The sequence below is a fragment of the Bombina bombina genome, chromosome 5, assembly GCF_027579735.1.
Source record: "Bombina bombina isolate aBomBom1 chromosome 5, aBomBom1.pri, whole genome shotgun sequence".
NCBI classification, from domain to species: Eukaryota; Metazoa; Chordata; class Amphibia; order Anura; family Bombinatoridae; genus Bombina; species Bombina bombina.
The window spans coordinates 750,467,132-750,491,576 of NC_069503.1; the positions used below are offsets into that span (position 1 = coordinate 750,467,132).

A 24,445-nucleotide genomic window follows, 5' to 3' on the forward strand; every position below is an offset into this window, starting at 1 on the left:
TGCAAGGCTTTACTGTTTCAGAGTGTCTTTCAGCCTTTACCCCTTTTCATCTAGCTGAATTTGAAAGAGTTAATGCAAGTTATATTTCTGGTGTGAAGAAAATTAATTTTCACTTTGTCATCTTTTGTGTATGTTATATATATATATATATATATATATATATATATATATATATATATATATATATATATATATATATATATATATATATATGTGTGTGTGTGTGTGTTTTACCTTCTTTATACTTAATATAACCATTAATTGTACTTGTTCTATCAATTGTCACTCTATAATTACAAACATTTTTTGTGTGCTTTTTTTTTTTATCAGGTTTGTCCTGTTTTTTCCCCTGAAGTGTTAAATACTTAAAGGAACTACTTTCCAATTTACTTTTATCATCAAATTTGCTTTGTTTTCTTGATATTATTTGTTGAAAGCTAAACCTAGTTAGGCTCATTTCTAATTTGCTAATTTCTAAGCCCTTGAAGGCCGCCTCTTATCTCAGTGCATTTTTGACAGTTTTTAGCAGTTAGGTAGAGCTAGTTCATGTGTACCATATAGATAACTGCTATCACTCCCAGAGATTTATGAATCAGCGCTGATTGGCTAAAATGCAAGTCTGTCTAAAGAACTGAAAGTTTATTAAAGGGATAGTCTAGTCAAAATTAAACTTTCATGATTCAGATAGAGCAGCAATTTCAAGCAACTTTTTAATTTACTCCCATTATCAATTTTTCTTTGTTCTCTTTGTATGTTTATTTGAAAAAGCAAGAATGTAAGCTTAGGAGCCGGCTCATTTTTGGTTCAGCACCTGGGTAGCGCTTACTGATTGGTGGCTACATTGAGATATTATTTATTGTTGTATTTTTATCCATTTATCTGCTAGAGTGTTAGGTTTTTCTGGTAAATGCTGGGGATTTAGATTTTTCAGATAAGCAAGTTATATAGCACTATTTTCCTTTTCCCTTCAATCCCTGCACTGAAAAAGGCAGAGTACCTTGTGTGGCTGAACCAGGCCTGTAAAGAGAAGAGTCAAGATCAGGATTTTTCAGGCAAAACAGCCTATAAAGATTGCAACAAACGTCATGAACGTTTTGCATTGTAATAGACATTATGTGTAGTATTCCACTATTGGTTTTGGAAAATTGTGAGTTTTTGATACAAAGAAAGGACATGCTCTCTTTTGTAATTTTTGCCTTAATGATACCAGCTAAATATTTGTTAATCCCACCTGATAGCACCTCTTTTTTTTTTTTCTCCTATGCTATACCTACTAAGACAAAAGGGTCAAGATGCACCTGAGCTGCCATTTCTCAGAGTCTTAATGTAGACTATGCTCTGTATTACCCAGGGGTTCAGTTTCTGTTTTTGTGTGTTGTGTGTGTACAGGATGTCTATATGTGCATGTGTATGCCTTTGGGTGCCTACGCGTCTGTGCATGTAGTTGCTTGTGTGTGTGTGCTTGTTGATGTCCGTGGATGACTGTGTGTTTGTGCACCAAGTGTTGGGTCTGTAGGGGCCTCTATGCGTGCATCATTTTAAACTTACAGAGAGAAATAGAAGGATGCACTTTAGAATTTGGGAGGTGGGGAGTATTTTAGAGTTTTGCCCTGGGAGCCACACTCTCTAGAAACGGCCCTGTAGATCATGGTTTTTCCTGTCATTCTTTCAGAATTCCTAGGATTTTGCAGTCCTTGCAGGATGGTCTGCATAAGAGCCAACTTGCCAGTTCTCTGACTGTGCAGATTTCTGTTTTTCTAATTTTGCTAATCTTCCTGATATATTCATAGTTTTTGTTCAGGCTCTGATTCGTATTAACCCGTAATCAAGTTAATTTCTCCTCCATGGAATCTTAACTTGGTGTTAAGGGTTTTGCTGGCTTCTTCTTTTGAACCCTTGCATACAATGGATATTAAACTACTTTCTTGGAAAGTGTTATTTATTTTGGCTATTTCTTCTGCTAGAAGAGTTTCTGAGTTATTTGCTCTTTCTTGTGATCCTCCTTATTGGATTTGTCATCAGGATAATGCTTTTTAACAGGCTTCATATGATTATTTTTGTTGCCTAAGGTTGTTTCTTGAAACCACTTTAGTAGAGAGATGTTTGTTCCTTCTTTGTGTCCTAATCCTAAGAATGCTTCAGAGAGATTTTGTTGTTAGGAAATTAAAATGTTACATTGATTCCACTAAGGACTTTAGACAAACTTCTAGTTTGTTCATTCTCTTTTCTGGTCCTAGGAAGGGTCAGAAAGCTTCTACTGTTTCTTTGGTCTCTTGGTTGAAACTTTTGATTCACAAGGCTTACTTGGAGGCAGGTTAGCCTTCACTGCTCATTCTATTAGGTTAGTTGCCACTTCTGGTTTTCAAGAATGAGTCTTTAGATGATCTGATTTGGCTACTTGGTCTTCTTTGCATACTTTTACAAATGTCTACTATTTTGATGTTTTTGCTTCTTCTGAAGCAGCCTTTGGCAAAAAGATTCTTCAGGCAGCTGTCTGTTTGATTTTTTGCTTGTTTGATTTATTTTAAATGCATTGGGGAAAAAAAGGAAAACAAAATGTTGGAATTTTGAATGTAATTTTCTCTTGTTAAGTGTATCCAGTCCACGGATCATCCATTACTTATGGGATATTCTCCTTCTCAACAGGAAGTTGCAAGAGGATCACCCACAGCAGAGCTGCTATATAGCTCCTCCCCTCACTGCCATATCCAGTCATTCTCTTGCAACTCTCAACTAAGATGGAGGTCGTAAGAGGACTGTGGTGTTTTATACTTAGTTTATTTCTTCAATCAAAAGTTTGTTATTTTTAAATGGTACCGGAGTGTACTGTTTATCTCAGGCAGTATTTGGAAGAAGAATCTGCCTGTGTTTTCTATGATCTTAGCAGAAGTAACTAAGATCCTTTGCTGTTCTCACATTTTCTGAGGAGTGAGGTAACTTCAGAGGGGGAATAGCATGCAGGTTTTCCTGCAATAAGGTATGTGCAGTTAAAATATTTTTCTAGGGATGGAATTTGCTAGAAAATGCTGCTGATACCGAAGTAATGTAAGTAAAGCCTTAAATGCAGTGATAGCGACTGGTATCAGGCTTATTAATAGAGATAAATACTCTTATAAAAGTGTATTTTAAAACGTTTGCTGGCATGTTTAATCGTTTTTTATATATGTTTGGTGATAAAACTTATTGGGGCCTAGTTTTTTCCACATGGCTGGCTTGAATTTTGCCTAGAAACAGTTCCTGGAGGCTTTCCACTGTTGTAATATGAGTGGGAGGGGCCTATTTTAGCGCTTTTTTGTGCAGAAATTACAGACACAGTCATCCAGCTTCTTCCTGCATGTTCCAGGACTTCTCTGAAGGGCTCAAAAGGCTTCAAAAGTCGTATTGAGGGAGGTAACAAGCCACAGTAGAGCTGTGGCAGTTGTTGTGACTGTTTAAAAAACGTTTTTGTCATTTGTTATTCCGTTTTTGGTATTAAGGGGTTAATCATCCATTTGCAAGTGGGTGCAATGCTCTGCTAACTTGTTACATACACTGTAAAAATTTCGTTAGTGTAACTGCCTTTTTTCACTGTTATTTCAAATTTTGACAAAATTTGTGTTTCTTAAAGGCGCAGTAACGTTTTTTATATTGCTTGTAAACTTGTTTTAAGTGTTTTCCAAGCTTGCTAGTCTCATTGCTAGTCTGTTTAAACATGTCTGATACAGAGGAACCTACTTGTTCATTATGTTTGAAAGCCATTGTGGAGCCCCATAGGACAATGTGTACTAAATGTATTGATTTCACCTTAAACAGTAAAGATCAGTCTTTATCTATAAAATAATTATCACCAGAGGGTTCTATCGAGGGGGAAGTTATGCCGACTAACTCTCCCCACGTGTCAGACCCTTCGCCTCCCGCTCAGGGGACGCACGCTAATATGGCGCCAATTACATCAGGGACGCCCATAGCGATTACCTTGCAGGACATGGCTGCAATCATGAATAATACCCTGTCAGAGGTATTATCTAGATTGCCTGAATTAAGAGGCAAGCGCGATAGCTCTGGGGTTAGGAGAGATACAGAGCGCGCAAATGCTGTAAGAGCCATGTCTGATACTGCGTCACAGTATGCAGAACATGAGGACGGAGAGCTTCATTCTGTGAGTGACATCTCTGACTCGGGGAAACCTGATTCAGAGATTTCTAATTTTAAATTTAAGCTTGAGAACCTCCGTGTATTGCTTGGGGAGGTATTAGCTGCTCTGAATGACTGTAACACAGTTGCAATTCCAGAGAAATTGTGTAGGCTGGATAGATACTATGCGGTGCCGGTGTGTACTGACGTTTTTCCTTTACCTAAAAGGCTTACAGAAATTATTAGTAAGGAGTGGGATAGACCCGGTGTGCCCGTTTCCCCACCTCCTATATTTAGAAAAATGTTTCCAATAGACGCCACTACACGGGACTTATGGCAGACGGTCCCTAAGGTGGAGGGAGCAGTTTCTACTTATCCCGGTTGAGGACAGTTGTGCTTTTTCAGATCCAATGGATAAAAAAATGGAGGGTTACCTTAATTGGAGGGTTACCTTAAGAAAATGTTTATTCAACAAGGTTTTATTTTGCAGCCCCTTGCATGCATTGCGCCTGTCACTGCTGCGGCAGCATTCTGGTTTGAGGCCCTGGAAGAGGCCATCTATACAGCTCCATTGGAGGAAATTATTAACAAGCTTAGAACGCTTAAGCTAGCTAACTCATTTGTTTCTGATGCCATTGTTCATTTGACTAAACTAACGGCTAAGAATTCCGGATTCGCCATCCAGGCGCGTATGGCGCTATGGCTTAAATCCTGGTCAGCTGACGTGACTTCAAAGTCTAAGTTACTCAACATTCCTTTCAAGAGGCAGACCTTATTCGGGCCTGGCTTGAAGGAAATTATTGCTGACATTACTGGAGGCAAGGGTCATACCCTTCCTCAGGACAGGGCCAAATCAAAGGCCAAACAGTCTAATTTTCGTGCCTTTAGAAATTTCAAGGCAGGAGCAGCATCAACTTCCTCCACTTCAAAACAAGAGGGAACTGTTGCTCATTCCAGACAGGCCTGGAAACCTAACCAGGCCTGGAACAAGGGCAAGCAGGCCAGAAAACCTGCTGCTGCCCCCAAGACGGCATGAAGGAACGGCCCCCTATCTGGAAACGGATCTAGTGGGGGGCAGACTTTCTCTCTTCGCCCAGGCGTGGGCAAGAGATGTTCAAGATCCCTGGGCGTTGGAGATCATATCTCAGGGATATCTTCTGGACTTCAAAGCTTCTCCTCCACAAGGGAGATTTCATCTTTCAAGGTTATCAGCAAACCAGATAAAGAAAGAGGCATTCCTAAGCTGTGTGCAAGACCTCCTAGTAATGGGAGTGATCCATCCAGTTCCGCGGACGGAACAGGGACAGGGGTTTTATTCAAATCTGTTTGTGGTTCCCAAGAAAGAGGGAACCTTCAGACCAATCTTGGATCTAAAGATCTTAAACAAATTCCTCAGAGTTCCATCATTCAAAATGGAAACTATTCGGACCATCCTACCCATGATCCAAGAGGGTCAGTACATGACCACGGTGGACTTAAAGGATGCCTACCTTCACATACCGATTCACAAAGATCATCATCGGTTCCTAAGGTTTGCCTTTCTAGACAGGCATTACCAATTTGTAGCTCTTCCCTTCAGGTTGACCACAGCCCCAAGAATTTTTACAAAGGTTCTGGGCTCACTTCTGGCGGTTCTAAGACCGCGAGGCATAGCGGTGGCTCCGTATCTAGACGACATCCTGATACAGGCGTCAAGTTTTCAAATTGCCAAGTCTCATACAGAGATAGTTCTGGCATTTCTGAGGTTGCATGGGTTGAAAGTGAACGTGTAAAAGAGTTCTCTATCCCCACTCACAAGAGTCACCTTCCTAGGGACTCTTATAGATTCTGTAGAGATGAAAATTTACCTGACGGAGTCCAGGTTATCAAAACTTCTAAATGCTTCCCGTGTCCTTCATTCCATTCCACGTCCGTCAGTGGCTCAGTGCATGGAAGTAATCGGCTTAATGGTAGCGGCAATGGACATAGTGCCATTTGCGCGCCTGCATCTCAGACCGCTGCAATTATGCATGCTAAGTCAGTGGAATGGGGATTACTCAGATTTGTCCCCTCTACTAAATCTGGATCAAGAGACCAGAGATTCTCTTCTCTGGTGGCTATCTCGGGTCCATCTGTCCAAGGGTATGACCTTTCGCAGGCCAGATTGGACGATTGTAACAACAGATGCCAGCCTTCTAGGTTGGGGTGCAGTCTGGAACTCCCTGAAGGCTCAGGGATCGTGGACTCAGGAGGAGAAACTCCTCCCAATAAATATTCTGGAGTTAAGAGCAATATTCAATGCTCTTCTAGCTTGGCCTCCGTTAGCAACCCTGAGGTTCATCAGATTTCAGTCGGACAACATTACGACTGTGGCTTACATCAACCATCAAGGGGGAACCAGGAGTTCCCTAGCGATGTTAGAAGTCTCAAAGATAATTCGCTGGGCAGAGTCTCACTCTTGCCACCTGTCAGCGATCCACATCCCAGGTGTAGAGAACTGGGAGGCGGATTTTCTAAGTCGTCAGACTTTTCATCCAGGGGAGTGGGAACTCCATCCGGAGGTGTTTGCTCAACTGATCCATTGTTGGGGCAAACCAGAACTGGATCTCATGGCGTCTCGCCAGAACGCCAAGCTTCCTTGTTACGGATCCAGGTCCAGGGACCCGGGAGCGACGCTGATAGATGCTCTAGCAGCTCCTTGGTTCTTCAACCTTGCTTATGTGTTTCCACCGTTTCCTCTGCTCCCTTGACTGATTGCCAAAATCAAGCAGGAGAGAGCATCAGTGATTCTGATAGCGCCTGCGTGGCCACGCAGGACCTGGTATGCAGACCTAGTGGACATGTCATCCTTTCCACCATGGACTCTGCCTCTGAGGCAGGACCTTCTAATACAAGGTCCTTTCAATCATCCAAATCTAATTTCTCTGAGACTGACTGCATGGAGATTGAACGCTTGATTCTATCAAGGCGTGGCTTCTCCGAGTCAGGCATTGATACCTTAATACAGGCACGAAAGCCTGTCACCAGGAAAATCTACCATAAGATATGGCGTAAATATCTTTATTGGTGTGAATCCAAGAATTACTCATGGAGTAAGGTTAGGATTCCTAGGATATTGTCCTTTCTCCAAGAGGGTTTGGACAAAGGATTATCAGCTAGTTCTTTAAAAGGACAGATTTCTGCTCTGTCTATTCTTTTGCACAAGCGTCTGGCAGAGGTTCCAGACGTCCAGGCATTTTGTCAGGCTTTGGTTAGAATTAAGCCTGTGTTTAAAACTGTTGCTCCCCCGTGGAGCTTAAACTTGGTTCTTAAAGTTCTTCAAGGAGTTCCGTTTGAACCCCTTCATTCCATTGATATTAAACTTTTATCTTGGAAAGTTCTGTTTTTGATGGCTATTTCCTCGGCTCGAAGAGTCTCTGAGCTATCTGCCTTACAATGTGATTCTCTTTATCTGATTTTTCATGCAGATAAGGTAGTTCTGCGTACCAAACCTGGGTTTTTACCTAAGGTGGTTTCTAACAAGAATATCAATCAAGAGATTGTTGTTCCATCATTGTGTCCTAATCTTTCTTCAAAGAAGGAACGTCTTTTACATAATCTGGACGTAGTCCGTGCCTTGAAGTTTTACTTACAAGCTACTAAAGATTTTCGCCAAACATCTTCCCTGTTTGTCGTTTACTCTGGACAGAGGAGAGGTCAAAAAGCTTTGGCAACCTCTCTTTCCTTTTGGCTTTAGAGCATAATTAGCTTAGCCTATGAGACTGCTGGACAGCAGCCCCCTGAAAGGATTACAGCTCATTCTACTAGAGCTGTGGCTTCCACCTGGGCCTTTAAAAATGAGGCCTCTGTTGAACAGATTTGCAAGGCTGCGACTTGGTCTTCGCTTCACACCTTTTCAAAATTTTACAAATTTGATACTTTTGCTTCTTCGGAGGCTGTTTTTGGGTGAAAGGTTCTTCAGGCAGTGGTTCCTTCCGTTTAATCCTGCCTTGTCCCTCCCATCATCCGTGTACTTTAGCTTTGGTATTGGTATCCCATAAGTAATGGATGATCCGTGGACTGGATACACTTAACAAGAGAAAACATAATTTATGCTTACCTGATAAATTTATTTCTCTTGTAGTGTATCCAGTCCACGGCCCGCCCTGTCCTTTTAAGGCAGGGCTAAATTTTAATTAAACTACAGTCACCACTGCACCCTATGGTTTCTCCTTTCTCGTCTTGTTTCGGTCGAATGACTGGATATGGCAGTGAGGGGAGGAGCTATATAGCAGCTCTGCTGTGGGTGATCCTCTTGCAACTTCCTGTTGGGAAGGAGAATATCCCATAAGTAATGGATGATCCGTGGACTGGATACACTACAAGAGAAATAAATTTATCAGGTAAGCATAAATTATGTTTTTTAGTGAAAAAAATAGTTTTTAAATCCATGCCTTATGTTTTTACTTGTGGACTCCACAGCTTGGAAATTAGTTCCCAGGAGTAATGGACTGTGGACTCTCAACACTTGTATGAAAGAAAACATAATTTATGCTTACCTGATAAATTAATTTATTTAATGGTGGTGAGAGTCCATGAGACGCCACCCTTGTGTTTTTTGGGGGGTTCGATTTTTTTCTTCTGCACATCTTTTTTCTGTGCTTCTTTTGTGGCTCTTATTCTTTTTTTCTTACCTCACTTTGCTTGGCTATACTTTAGACTATGGTATGTGTGAGGTGGGAGGGGTTTTATAGAGCTCTTCGGGTTTGGGAATCTTTGCCTCCTCCTCGTGGCAGAGAAGAGTAATTGACAGGAGTAATGGATCATAGACTCCATGAAAGAAACAAATTTATCGGGTAAGCATAAATTATGTTATTCACTAACATAACTGTGTGTTTAACCCACGCAATGCAGCAAACACTACTCCAGAGCTGTGATTGGCAGCTTTGTACATAAAATGCTTGTTACTGGCTCACTTATAACATTCCTTTCAGGATTGGAAATGTGTTGTCTCTAAAGAAGTTATGTTAACTGTGTTTCATACATTTGTAGCATTTAAAAAACAAGCGGCTAGATTACGAGTTTTGTGGTATGAGTGAAAAAGCAGCGTTAAGGCTCTTTTTCACTACCGCTGGTATTATGAGTCTTGCAGGTTTAGGGGCACCGCACACTTTTTTGGCCTTAACGCAATGTAATTACTCCAGCTTTCAAAAAGTCCTTTTTCAATGGGACTTCCATAGTGCCGGTATTACGAGTCTGCCTGGGAGGCCAAAAAGTGAGCGGTACATCCTATACCGCCAAGATCCATACCGTAAACTGAAAGTCAGTAGTTATGAGTTTTGCGCTACAAAGCTGTAACATAAAACTCATAACTGAAGTGCTAAAAAGTACACTAACACCCATAAACTACCTATTAACCCCTAAACCGAGGCCCTCCCGCATCGCAAACACTAAAATAAAGTTATTAACCCCTAATCTGCCTCTCCGGACATTGCCGCCACTATAATAAACATATTAACCCCTAAACCGCCTCACTCCCACATCACAAACACTAGTAAAATATTATTAACCCATAATCTACCGCCCCCAACGTCGCCGCCGCCACCTACATACATTTATTAACCCCTAATCTACCGCCCCCAACGTCGTCGCCGCCACTACTATACTAAATTTATTAACCCCTAAACCTAAGTCTAACCCTAACACCCCCTAACTTAAATATACTACCTAAATAATTCCTATTTAAAACTAAATACTTACCTGTAAAATAAACCCTAAGCTAGCTACAATATAACTAATAGTTACATTGTAGCTAGCTTGGGTTTATTTTTATGTTACAGGCAAGTTTGTATTAATTTTAACTAGGTAGAATAGTTACTAAATAGTTATTAACTATTTACTAACTACCTAGCTAAAATAAATACAAATTTACCTGTAAAAGAAAACCTAACCTGTCTTACACTAACACCTAATTTTACACTACAATTAAATCAATTCCTAAATTAAACACAATCAGCTCTTTTACCTGTAAAAAAAAAAATACAAACAACCCCCAACAGTAAAACCCACTACCCACACAATCAACCCCCAAAATAAAATCCTAACTAAAAAACCTAAGCTCCCCATTGCCCTGAAAAGGGCATTTGGATGGGCATTGCCCTGAAAAGGGCATTTAGCTCTTTTTCAAGTGCCCAAACCCCTAATCTAAAAATAAAAACCCACCCAATAAACCCTTAAAAAAAAAACGTAAATGAGAGGGCGCTAAAAGCTAAGAGAAACCAACACACTTAATCTACATTAATTAAGCATCTATAGTAAAGAAGACAATACACCAAGTAATTTAAAAAGATTTACTATCAAAAAAATAATAAATTCCACAATATGCGGGACGTCTCCCTGCAACAATAAAAATAAAATAAATCAGAAAAAAAATACTATATGGAATACCACCCCAAAAATAAGAAATATAAAAAATGAAAAAATGAAAAAATATATCAAAAATCAAAAAACAAAATTTTTTTTAAAAAGCAATATTGCTTGCTTTTTAAAAAAAATTTTGTTTTTTGTTTTTTGATTTTTGATATATTTTTTCATTTTTTCATTTTTTATATTTCTTATTTTTGGGGTGGTATTCCATATAGTATTTTTTTTCTGATTTATTTTATTTTTATTGTTGCAGGGAGACGTCCCGCATATTGTGGAATTTATTATTTTTTTGATAGTAAATCTTTTTAAATTACTTGGTGTATTGTCTTCTTTACTATAGATGCTTAATTAATGTAGATTAAGTGTGTTGGTTTCTCTTAGCTTTTAGCGCCCTCTCATTTACGTTTTTTTGTTAAGTTCTTTCATTCAGCCATCTAGGGGAGGTGGTAGGAGAGTGGCTTAAGATAAACCTTTAGATTTTAGCGCTGTAATTTTCTTTTCTAAACCCTTAAAAAAGCCTAACACTAACCCCCGAAGATCCACTTACAGTTTTTGAAGACCCGACATCCATCCTCAAGAAGCGGCCGAAGTCTTCATCCAAGCCCGCAGAAGCCTTCATCCAGGCGACATCTTCTATCTTCTTCCATCCGGCACGGAGCAGCTACCTCTTCAAGATATGCGGCGCGGAGCATCCTCTTCAATCAAAGTCTTCTTGCAGAATGAAGGTTCCTTTAAGTGATGTCATCCAAGATGGCGTCCCTTGAATTTCCGATTGGCTGAAAGAATGCTATCAGCCAATCGGAATTAAAGGTGAAAAAATCCTATTGGCTGATGCAATCAGCCAATAGGATTGAGCTTCAATCCTATTGACTAATCCAATCAGCCAATAGGATTGAACTTGCATTCTATTGACTGGCAGCAGATAAGGGGTTAATAAGTGTAGGTAGGTTGCTGCGACATTGGGGCGGGAGATTAGGGGTTAATAAATATAATGTAGGTGTCGGCGATGTCGGGGCGGCAGATTAGGGGTTAATAAGTGTAAAATTAGGGGTGTTTAGACTCTGGGTTCATGTTACGGTGTTAAGTGTAAACATAAATTTTGTTTCCCCATAGGAATCAAAGGGGCTGCGTTACTGAGCTTTACGCTGCTTTTTTGCAGGTGTTAGACTTTTTTTCAGCCGGCTCTCCCCATTGATGTCTATGGGGAAATCGTGCACGAGCACGTAAAACCAGCTCACCGCAGCTTTCAGCAGCGCTGGTATTGGAGTGCGGTATGGAACTCAATTTTGCTCTACGCTCACTTCTTGCATGCTAACGCCAGGTTTTTATGGAGTTTAATTTTGCTCTACGCTCACTTCTTGCCTGCTAACGCCGGGTTTTTTAAAACTGTAATACCAATGCTGTAGGGAAGTTAGAGGTGCAATAACTTGCAAGTTAGTACCGCACCCCTCATAACGCAAAACTCGTAATCTAGCTGATAGTTATTAGCAAACAACAGTGCAATAAGAACATTTTCTAACAACATAGAGCTTAAAAATAATGTAACTCTAAAAGATGTATCAGATCTATTTTATCTCCACAGTACAATAATGAAAACCTATACTGTGGTATTGAAATAGTTAACTATAAAGGATGGTCCAAAGTGCTGCATTGTGATCTCACTGCACTGATGCAGTTAATTATAATGATGTGTGACCCATATAACTCCTGTATGTTGATTTTATTAGTATCATTGAGACAAGCGCTAGTAAGAGCAAAATGCAACTGACTTGAGGGCTTGTTTCAATGATATTAATTAATGTAATCTAAGATGCTGTTTGCACACTTATGTATTTAACTATGTGCAAAATAAACTTTAAAAGTTTTTTTTATTTAAGTAAACGAGACAAGTTTCCCAGTTTTGCCTATAATTTAAAAACAATCAAACTTTGTTTTGGTACAGGAAACTGTCCTTCAGGAGTGGAGAGTCTCAAGATGGTGAAGGAGAGGAAAAAAAGAAAAGGGAATCTAGAAAGAGTGGCTTTCTCAATTTAATCAAACCCAGATCTAAGTCTGAACGTTCACAGACTGTTATAGTCACTGAGGAACCCAGTTCACCCAGAGCCTCGGTTAAAAGTCCAACTCCTGACACTGCAAAAAAAGAGAAATTGATTGATAGCAATGGTGCTGCGAGCTCCAGCGCAAGTGCAGGGAGTAGTGGAGGTGGTAGCAGTACTGAGAGATTGGAAGAGGTGAAAACACCAGACTCTTTAGAGGACAGTTTACCAGCTGAAGATGGTGGAAAGGCTGAGAAGAGTGACAGCAAAGGCAGTCCACAATCAGGAAGGAGGTATGGTGTCCAAGTCATGGGGAGTGGACTTCTTGCTGAGATGAAAGCCAAGCAAGAAAGGAGAGCCGCTACTGCCCAGAAGGTAATCATATTTCAGGGGTATTTTATTACAACTAGACTAAAGTCAATACAACAACCATATGATGACATGAACAATACACAGAGGAGATAAAATTATTCATTATAATATAGTGTCTTATTAATGTTCAACAAGTATACAACCTAACATAAGACATGGGAAATGACTGAGACAGTGACAATTGTGAAGGAAATGTCATAATAGTGGAATGAATGCAATAGGGAAATATGAAATAGTTTTAAAAAAAAAAATAAAAAAAAAATGGAAATGTTTTAATATGGTAAATAACATATTGTTGCCTTTTGGCTGCATTTAATTTTTATTATGTTTATTGCCACATATTCTAATGAGTAAAGTGTGTCATCACACAAATATTATTAAACTATTTTATTACTACACATAGTTTACTGATTGCTAACAATACATGTGCTTACATATTACATAAGTAAACTTGCTTATAAGTGGTAAGTTGAGAGATATACTCCTGTGGGAGCTAACTTGCCAACTGTTCCTATTTTCCCGGAACAATCACAGTTTTTGGCAACCTGTGGTATAATTGTCCTGGGAGTCTGTCTTGCATTTTAATCATTTGCCTAGAGGTGTAAGTGTTGCATGGATGTCTGACTGAGAATTACACGCAAGGGCTATATTAAAGGGACACTGTACCCAAATTTCTTCTTTCGTGATTCAGATAGAGCATGACATTTTAAGCAACTTTCTAATTTACTCCTATTATCATTTTTTCTTCATTCTCTTGGTATCTTTATTTGAAATGCAAGAAAGTAAGTTTAGATGCCAGCCCATTTTTGGTGATCAACCTGGCTTGTTCTTGCTGATTGGTGGATAAACTCATCCACCAATAAAAAAGTGCTGTCCAGAGTTCTGAATAAAAAAAAAAAGCTTATATGTCTTCTTTTTAAAATAAAGATAGCAAGAGAACGAAGAAAAATTGATAATAGGAATAAATTAGAAAGTGGCTTAAAATTGCATGCTCTATCTGAATCATGAAAGAAAAAATTTGGGTTCAGTGTCCCTTTAAACCCCTATACATATTTGCATCTATATTGTGGCATTTGAGTCTCTTGCTCCTTACATCAGAACAGCAGAATAATAAAATAGATTTAATTTGGTGGACTGGCATCGTATACCTCTTCATTAATACTATATTTTGTTGTGCCTATTATTATATGAGTATTTTCAGGTACAGCAGAGTGGACAGTGATATATAAAATGGCAATAGGCGGAATCAATGTTGTTTTTTATCCTATCTACATGAATTTTCTGCTGCAAAGAGACCTTGGAAATGTTTTTAATGTTGGCAAATATGGAATGTTGCTAACTTGATGGAGCAGTCTAAGTATATGTAGAGGTTGAAGGGATATAAGGAAATCTAGAGATATTTTGTTGATCACAGAGAAAAAGTAAAACAAACCTTTTTCATATGGCCATCTGTAAAGTTAATATTGTTGGTAATGATGCAATTAAATATAAAACCGGCTATTACTAAATGTCAAAATCTAATAGTCGTTTGTTTTAACATAATTCAAGTGAGCCTTTCTTGGGTGCATTTTTTATAGTTAGTAAAAAGTTACTGATATGTTTTAATGTTATAAATAAACAAAATCTGAACAACCTTGAGGACTGAAGTTAGAGCACAGTGATCTGAGAGAAAATAAGACTACACTTGATTGCTTTGTAGCCATAATGTAGAGTAAGTAATTTCCAGAGGCATTTTACAGTATACTGAAATCTGATCTGAAGTATAATGCTTAGCAATATCATTATAGTGATATGAAACACAACGCATATGTTCCTGCTTCTCAACAAAAGGTACCAAAAGAACAAATAAAAATTCAGAATTGAAGAGAATTAGACAGTTGTTTAAAATTGCATGCTCTATCTGAATCATGAAAGAAAAACTTTTGGTTTCATATCCCTTTAAGTAACAAATTCAGTAAAAGGGATTAAAAGGTTGCAGTTCAAACAACAACCTGGATGAAAGATTTAGTTGGAAAAGTCACAATATATATATCTACATAAATATGTGTGTTTGTGTAGAAGATGTATGTTTCTTATTCTGTAGCTCTATCTAGTGTTTTGATACAATATATATAATTGAAGTGACAATAAAAAAAATAAAGCTCAACGGGACACTCAAATCAAAATAAACTTTTATGATTCAGATAAAACATGCAGTTTTAAGACACTTTCCAATTGACTTCCATTATCAAATTTTGCATAGTCTTTTTATAAACACACTTTCTAGGGAACAAGCTCCTACTGAGCATGTGCACAAGCTTACAGGTTAAACGTATACTAGTCTGTGATTGGCTGATGTCTGTCACATGATACAGGGAGCCGGAAAATGGGAGAAAAAATAATTTGCCAGAAAAAATATACTGCTTATTTGAAATTCAAAGTAGGTGTTATTGCATTGCCTTTTTCTTATGCACTTCTTAATTATGCAATTCTTGTGCATTTAGTGGTCCTTTAAGTTTAATCCGAAATGTTAGTTTATATTAATTACAAATGATTTATATATATATATATATATATACACACACAGTATATATATATATATATATATATATATACATACACGCACAGTATATATATATATATATATATATATATATACACACACACACACACAGTATATATATATATATATATATACACACACACACACACAGTATATATATATATATATATATATATATATATATACACATATATATATATATATATATATATATATATATATAAAAACACACACACAGTATATATATATATATATATATATATATACTGTGTGTGTGTATATATATATATATACTGTGCGTGTATGTATATATATATATATATATATATATATATATATATACTGTGTGTGTGTATATGTGTGTGTATATATATATATATATATATATATACTGTGTGTGTATATATATATATATATATATATATATATATATACACAGGGAGTGCAGAATTATTAGGCAAATGAGTATTTTGACCACATCATCCTCTTTATGCATGTTGTCTTACTCCAAGCTGTATATGCTCTAAAGCCTACTACCAATTAAGCATATTAGGTGATGTGCATCTCTGTAATGAGAAGGGGTGTGGTCTAATGACATCAACACCCTATATCAGGTGTGCATAATTATTAGGCAACTTCCTTTCCTTTGGCAAAATGGGTCAAAAGAAGGACTTGACAGGCTCAGAAAAGTAAAAAATAGTGAGATATCTTGCAGAGGGATGCAGCACTCTTAAAATTGCAAAGCTTCTGAAGCGTGATCATCGAACAATCAAGCGTTTCATTCAAAATAGTCAACAGGGTCGCAAGAAGCATGTGGAAAAACCAAGGAGCAAAATAACTGCCCATGAACTGAGAAAAGTCAAGCGTGCAGCTGCCAAGATGCCACTTGCCACCAGTTTGGCCATATTTCAGAGCTGCAACATCACTGGAGTGCCCAAAAGCACAAGGTGTGCAATACTCAGAGACATGGCCAAGGTAAGAAAAGCTGAAAGACGACCACCACTGAACAAGACACACAAGCTGAAACGTCAAGACTGGGCCAAGAAATATCTCAAGACTGATTTTTCTAAGGTTTTATGGACTGATGAAATGAGAGTGAGTCTTGATGGGCCAGATGGATGGGCCCGTGGCTGGATTGGTAAAGGGCAGAGAGCTCCAGTCCGACTCAGACGCCAGCAAGGTGGAGGTGGAGTACTGGTTTGGGCTGGTATCATCAAAGATGAGCTTGTGGGGCCTTTTCGGGTTGAGGATGGAGTCAAGCTCAACTCCCAGTCCTACTGCCAGTTTCTGGAAGACACCTTCTTCAAGCAGTGGTACAGGAAGAAGTCTGCATCCTTCAAGAAAAACATGATTTTCATGCAGGACAATGCTCCATCACACGCGTCCAAGTACTCCACAGCGTGGCTGGCAAGAAAGGGTATAAAAGAAGAAAATCTAATGACATGGCCTCCTTGTTCACCTGATCTGAACCCCATTGAGAACCTGTGGTCCATCATCAAATGTGAGATTTACAAGGAGGGAAAACAGTACACCTCTCTGAACAGTGTCTGGGAGGCTGTGGTTGCTGCTGCACGCAATGTTGATGGTGAACAGATCAAAACACTGACATAATCCATGGATGGCAGGCTTTTGAGTGTCCTTGCAAAGAAAGGTGGCTATATTGGCCACTGATTTGTTTTTGTTTTGTTTTTGAATGTCAGAAAGTATATTTGTGAATGTTGAGATGTTATATTGGTTTCACTGGTAAAAATAAATAATTGAAATGGGTATATATTAGTTTTTTGTTAAGTTGCCTAATAATTATGCACAGTAATAGTCACCTGCACACACAGATATCCCCCTAAAATAGCTATAACTAAAAACAAACTAAAAACTACTTCCAAAACTATTCAGCTTTGATATTAATGAGTTTTTTGGGTTCATTGAGAACATGGTTGTTGTTCAATAATAAAATTAATCCTCAAAAATACAACTTGCCTAATAATTCTGCACTTCCTGTATATATATATATACATATATACATATATATATATATATATATATATATATATATATATATATATATATATATATATATATATATATATATATACTGTGTGTGTATATATACATATATATATATATATATATATATATATATATATATATATATATATATATATATATATATATACTGTGTGTGTGTGTGTGTGTGTATATATATATATATATATATATATATACTGTGTGTATATATTATATATATATATATATATACTGTGTGTGTGTGTATATATATATATATATATATATATATATATACTGTGTGTGTGTATATATATATATATATATATATATATACTGCGTGTGTGTGTGTGTGTGTATATATATATATATATATATATTCTTCAACAAACTACAAGAGGAGAACAAGGACCATCAAAAATTTCTTAAGGCCCTGTATAGATAGGGAATCAAGCACTCTTTTTTTATAAAAAAAATTGCTCAAAAGTGTAGCTAAATTAAACAAATGGAATGAATCTCTGACCAGTACAATCACTGAGAACAAAAAATAATTTATTAATAGTACAGAAAGAAGTAAATCCTAACTGTCCAAACATAGCAATAGGCCAGTTGTGCGCTGGCCTCGGGTATATGTTAGCAACACAAAGTAAAGTATGTTGAACAAACAATATAGTACATGTGGCCAATTAAAACCCTGAAGATGTGCACATCATAATCATAATATTGGCAAAAATACAATCCAAAGACACCTAGTACACTGCTACACCCAAGCTGTACACGGTACCCAAGTCAATACAAGGGATAATTACCGGACAGGTAAATTTTAGGGATCTAAGCAGTGATAGGTGCTTTGTAAAGATTTCAGGAACAACAATAATGGCAGTATAGCAACAATTACAAAGAATTACATACAAGTATGAAGAATAGCTATTGCAATGGTTATTAGCAATAAGATAGATAGTGAGTTACATGCAAGTATGAAGAATAACTATTGCAATGGTTATTAGCAATAAGATAGATAGTGGAACATAGTAATACATCCTCCATAATGAATTGCCTCAGTACAGCAGTTAACTCAGTACAGCTAAGTGTAACTGCTGTACTGTGGCAATTCATTATGGAGGATGTATTACTATGTTCCACTATCTATCTTATTGCTAATAACCATTGCAATAGTTATTCTTCATACTTGCATGTAACTCACTATCTTATTGCTAATAACCATTGCAATACCTATTCTTCATACTTGCATGTAACTCACTATCTTATTTCTAATAACCATTGCAATACCTATTCTTCATACTTGCATGTAACTCACTATCTTATTGCTAATAACCATTGCAATACCTATTCTTCATACTTGCATGTAACTCACTATCTTATTGCTAATAACCATTGCAATACCTATTCTTCATACTTGCATGTAACTCACTATCTTATTTCTAATAACCATTGCAATACCTATTCTTCATACTTGCATGTAACTCACTATCTTATTGCTAATAACCATTGCAATACCTATTCTTCATACTTGCATGTAACTCACTATCTTATTGCTAATAACCATTGCAATACCTATTCTTCATACTTGCATGTAACTCACTATCTTATTGCTAATAACCATTGCAATACCTATTCTTCATACTTGCATGTAACTCACTATCTTATTGCTAATAACCATTGCAATACTTATTCTTCATACTTGCATCTAACTCACTATCTTATTGCTAATAACCATTGCAATACCTTTTCTTCATACTTGCATGTAACTCACTATCTTATTGCTAATAACCATTGCAATACCTATTCTTCATACTTGCATCTAACTCACTATCTTATTGCTAATAACCATTGCAATACCTTTTCTTCATACTTGCATGTAACTCACTATCTTATTGCTAATAACCATTGCAATACCTATTCTTCATACTTGCATGTAACTCACTATCTTATTGCTAATAACCATTGCAATACTTATTCTTCATACTTGCATCTAACTCACTATCTTATTGCTAATAACCATTGCAATACCTTTTCTTCATACTTGCATGTAACTCACTATCTTATTGCTAATAACCATTGCAATACCTATTCTTCATACTTGCATGTAACTCACTATCTTATTGCTAATAACCATTGCAATACCTATTCTTCATACTTGCATGTAACTCACTATCTTATTGCTAATAACCATTGCAATACCTATTCTTCATACTTGCATGTAACTCACTATCTATCCTATTGCTAATAACCATTGCAATAGCTATTCTTCATACTTGGATGTAACTCACTATCTATCCTATTGCTAATAACCATTGCAATAGTTATTCTTCATACTTGCATGTAACTCACTATCTTATTGCTAATAACCATTGCAATACCTATTCTTCATACTTGCATGTAACTCACTATCTATCTTATTGCTAATAACCATTGCAATACCTATTCTTCATACTTGCATGTAACTCACTATCTATCTTATTGCTAATAACCATTGCAATAGCTATTCTTCATACTTGTATGTAATTCTTTGTAATTGTTGCTATACTGCAATTATTGTTGTTCCTGAAATCTTTACAAAGCACCTATCACTGCTTAGATCCCTAAAATTTACCTGTCCAGTAATTATCCCTTGTATTGACTTGGGTACCGTGTACAGCTTGGGTGTAGCAGTGTACTAGGTGTCTTTGGATTGTATTTTTGCCATTATTATGATTATGATGTGCACATCTTCAGGGTTTTAATTGGCCACATGTACTATATTGTTTGTTCAACATACTTTACTTTGTGTTGCTAACATATACCCGAGGCCAGCTCACAACTGGCTTATTGCTATGTTTGGACAGTTAAGATTTACTTCTTTCTGTACTATTAATAAATTATTTTTTGTTCTCAGTGATTGTACTGGTCAGAGATTCATTCCATTTGTTTAATTTAGCTACACTTTTGAGCTATTTTTTATATAAAAAAAAAAGAGTGCTTGATTCCCTATCTATACAGGGCCTTAAGAAATTTTTGATGGTCCTTGTTCTCCTCTTGTAGTTTGTTGAAGAATAATTTTTTATAGGGTCTGCACCACATTAAAATTATAATCTAGCATAACATTAATGCTTTCTAAAGTTTGATAAAAAAAATATTTTGGAAAAAGACACATTTATAGTAGCCATTTGTCCTGTACCCTTATTGTTTTTTTTATATTATATATATATATATATATATATATATATATATATATATATATATATTGTTACAAAATAAGTTAGAAAAAGAGAAGCCACAGTAGAGCTATATGAGATACTGTGTAAAGATGGGGGATTGCAGCACTCTATAGAGTTTCATTTAACTTTAATAGGTGTTTGGCTGAAAGCGATCAAGAAACAAGCAAACGGATGCACATAAGTTCTGGTCAGCGGCAAATTTATTTACATAGTAACAAAACATACTGGAAAGTAATTGCAATTTGTCATGGTATAAGCAATTATATTACTACCACTGCAGTGGGAAAATGAATATCGTAATATATTACTACAAACAGCTAATGTGGTTGCAACATAAGTATAGATCCTGTATATCAACAAAGAGAGATAGCTAGTGATCATGTGGGATAACCTTAGATCATATATACGACCTGTATAGAGTGTCCTCCTTTATGATTGAAACAGTAGAAAGGGACAAAATAATTCAAAAGAGTCCGTTTCTGCCTGGGCCCAGGTTCCAGATGTAAGGAAATTTTAAAGAAAGAATTTTTCGGGGCTCATTCTTTACTTTGGAACATAATCTTTGTCGATGAAACTTGCATGCTAGAACTCCGAGGTAAATGCGTCCTCTATGGCTAGCATGGAAAAATTATACTTGGTTTCAAAATGCCGTTATTATTAACAACCCAGGACAATTGCAGCTTTCCAGGAAACTGCGGTAAGTAGTGGTCCGAGTGTCTGCTTCAACACATTCTTCCAGACTTCTGTAACATAGCAACAGTCCGGGTATCTGTGTTAGTGCTCACCTCTGACTCCACTTTCGTAGCCGCAACACAGCGGTAAGTAGCGGTCCGACTATCTGCACTCAATACTCAGTAAATCAGTGTCCAGGTGTCTGCGTTTATGCTCACCTCCGGATCCACCTTTTATCCGCAAAGACTGCAGTGATTAGTTCGGATATCGATACTGTGGCTTCATCCCGAGTCGGGACAATTGCTTCCGACCTTCAGCTGCTTATTGTCTCCACTTCAATGTCAAATCACCTTTGCTTGTAGGGATATTGACTACACCGGGTGACAGATATTTAGCTTCATACCCTTCGTCCGAACTTGAGTACACTGTAGATAGGTGTACACAATTTGATTTGTACACCTACAAGTGGAGTTTTTTTTCTTGCATTTTTTTTTTTTTTTTTTTTTCTTGCATTATTGTATCTTAATAGATCTTAATACACATTGGTGTGTACCAAAGAGGGCTCATGAACCAAAATTTTGCACTGTAAGATATTGGAAGATAGTTATTATACTCTATTATATAGAGTTTTTGGAAGTTTGTTTTGTTGTATACGGTCTAATTTTAATTGATTTTAACAATCTTTATCATAAAATAAATACATTTGTATAACATTCAAGTGATTTATATGAGTCATTGAACCACTACTTAGGATCACATCAACTCTAAGAGAGTTTAATAGGGATTGTTTTATTCCAGTAGTATATCTAAGCCCTTGGCGCTCCTATATATCCTGTACCATTGTATCAAAATTAGACCTATTAGGGGGTCTTCATTATAGTGAGCAGATATCGGTCCAGAGCGCTGGTTACTTTTTCATACAAGTGTTGTTCAATAATAAAATTAATCCTCAAAAATACAACTTGCCTAATAATTCTGCACTCCCTGTACATATATATATATACTGTGTGTGTGTGTGTATGTGTATATATATATACATACTGTGTGTGTATGTATATATATATATATATATATATATATATACTGTGTGTGTGTGTATATATATATATATATATATATATATATATATATACTGTGTGTGTGTATATTTATATATATATATATATATATATATATATATATATATATATATATATATATATATATATATATATATATATATATATATATTGGTATGTAAGTCAGAAAGCTATTGGGTAGAACCCTCTAGCTAACCCCACAGCGCTCCTAAGGTCTAGAGACTAGTACTTGCAGTGATCTCAAGTACCCCTATATATGTTAATTACACCTTTTATCTCACACTAGCTGCCAGTCTCCAAATGTCAGAGGAGTTCCCAGTACCTCCAAAGGAATAAATAAACACAAGATTTATAGAGATGGCACTGTGTAAGTAAGGAGATAATGTAATAGGCTGAATAGTGCTAATGGTAATGAATAGTAGGCAATAAGGAGTGGCAAATGAACACACAATATACCCACAATATACTGCACAGTGACAAAATGACTTAAAAGATATACATGTTAAAATACATATTCAAGGAGTTCACGAAAGCTAAATAAAAAAGTGGTATCAGACATAAAAAGTTCCTTAATGTGTCAGGATAAATAACAAATGAAGAGTATGTTTTTATCTTCTTCCAATCTTATATATATATCCCCCTAGGGGTATGCACTTACATTAGATACCCTCAATCGTATGAGGTAAGGATGATTCAATAACGCTGGACAAGGATTGTGTCCTCTTGTATATACAACCACTGGCAGATGAAACTTTCTTTGCTTTTAGAATACTTGTGCCCTTCTTGGTGTCCTGGTAGATGGAAACTTTCGATCTCAATCACCATGCCATGTAAGAAAGTCAAAGGAAAATATATAGTGTAATACTGTTTAATGATATTACATATATATATATATATATATATGCAGATAGACAAATACAAACTCACATTTAAAAACCTCAACAAATGAGGTATGGCAAAGGCATATATAAACAAACATATATTTTCCAATAGGAGGATGGTACTATTTCAGTCCAATCAACTGTGGGTATGCAAGTCTTAGCAAAAGTTCATTTTCAAAATGCCAGTATGCATGAAGGGCAATCCTAGCCCTATATAATACCTGACGCGTTTCAAAGGGTTAAATCTGCTTTGTTCCCTTCTTCATCAGAGGTTATCATATACATTAGATTCCTACCTTATATAGGGAACTAATAGTTCCCTATATAAGGTAGAATCTAATGTATATGATACTGGCATTTTGAAAACAAACTTTTGCTAAGACTTGCATAACCACAGTTGATTGGGCTGAAATAGTACCATCCGCCTATTGGAAAATATATGTTTGTTTATATATGCCTTTGCCATACCTCATTTGTTGAGGTTTTTAAATGTGAGTTTGTATTTGTCTATCTGTATATATATATATGTAATATCATTAAACAGTATTTGTCAGGGTATTCACTATTACAATCCTGTCCCTTTAATTCTGAATCCTCTTTTCCTATTTAAGGCCCCTCCTCTCTATGCTCCTCGCTTGGTAATTTGAATCAGTTACTTTATGTGACTCCTCTCTGAAGACACCTAGCCCTTTCCTCAATCTGTGGGGATTTCTTACTTGTTGCTTTGAAACTTTGCAGCCTACATTTATCCTTCATTGCTGTGTGCCGGTGTTCCTATTCTATTACTCGCAGTTTCTTAGGAACCAAAGGAGCTGCTTTCAATTCCCTAACTGTTACACCGGGTGGCTGTGACGTCACACCCGGCATCTCAGCGTGTCTGCAGCGCGTGTACCGCGCTGTGTCCTCTCTACAAACAAGCATTCAGGATACCGTAAGGTTTTCATCTGGCTCTGACTTAGCCTTCCAAATAACCATCAGGAATTGGTCTGTATATTTTATTACTCTATTTGGATATCATTATGTCTCTCAAGTAAGCAAACTACCTATGTTCTGTATTCAATGACTGTTACTATCACTAAAATGCAGGATTAACTTCAACTGCCTGTCACAATGCTTACTCTGTTTGAACTGCTGTTTGATTAAC

The 24,445-nt window shown here is 36.8% G+C and overlaps 1 protein-coding gene across 3 annotated transcripts in view; it reads left to right on the plus strand.

Moving 5' to 3' along the window:
- Positions 1-24,445, plus strand: part of CARMIL1 (capping protein regulator and myosin 1 linker 1) — a 668,567-nt gene that overhangs the window by 594,054 nt on the left and 50,068 nt on the right. For all 3 annotated transcript variants that reach the window (XM_053714815.1, XM_053714816.1, XM_053714817.1), the window contains exon 33: positions 12,440-12,908. In XM_053714815.1, the coding sequence (XP_053570790.1) occupies positions 12,440-12,908 (469 nt within the window). The remainder of the gene's footprint in view (positions 1-12,439; positions 12,909-24,445) is intronic.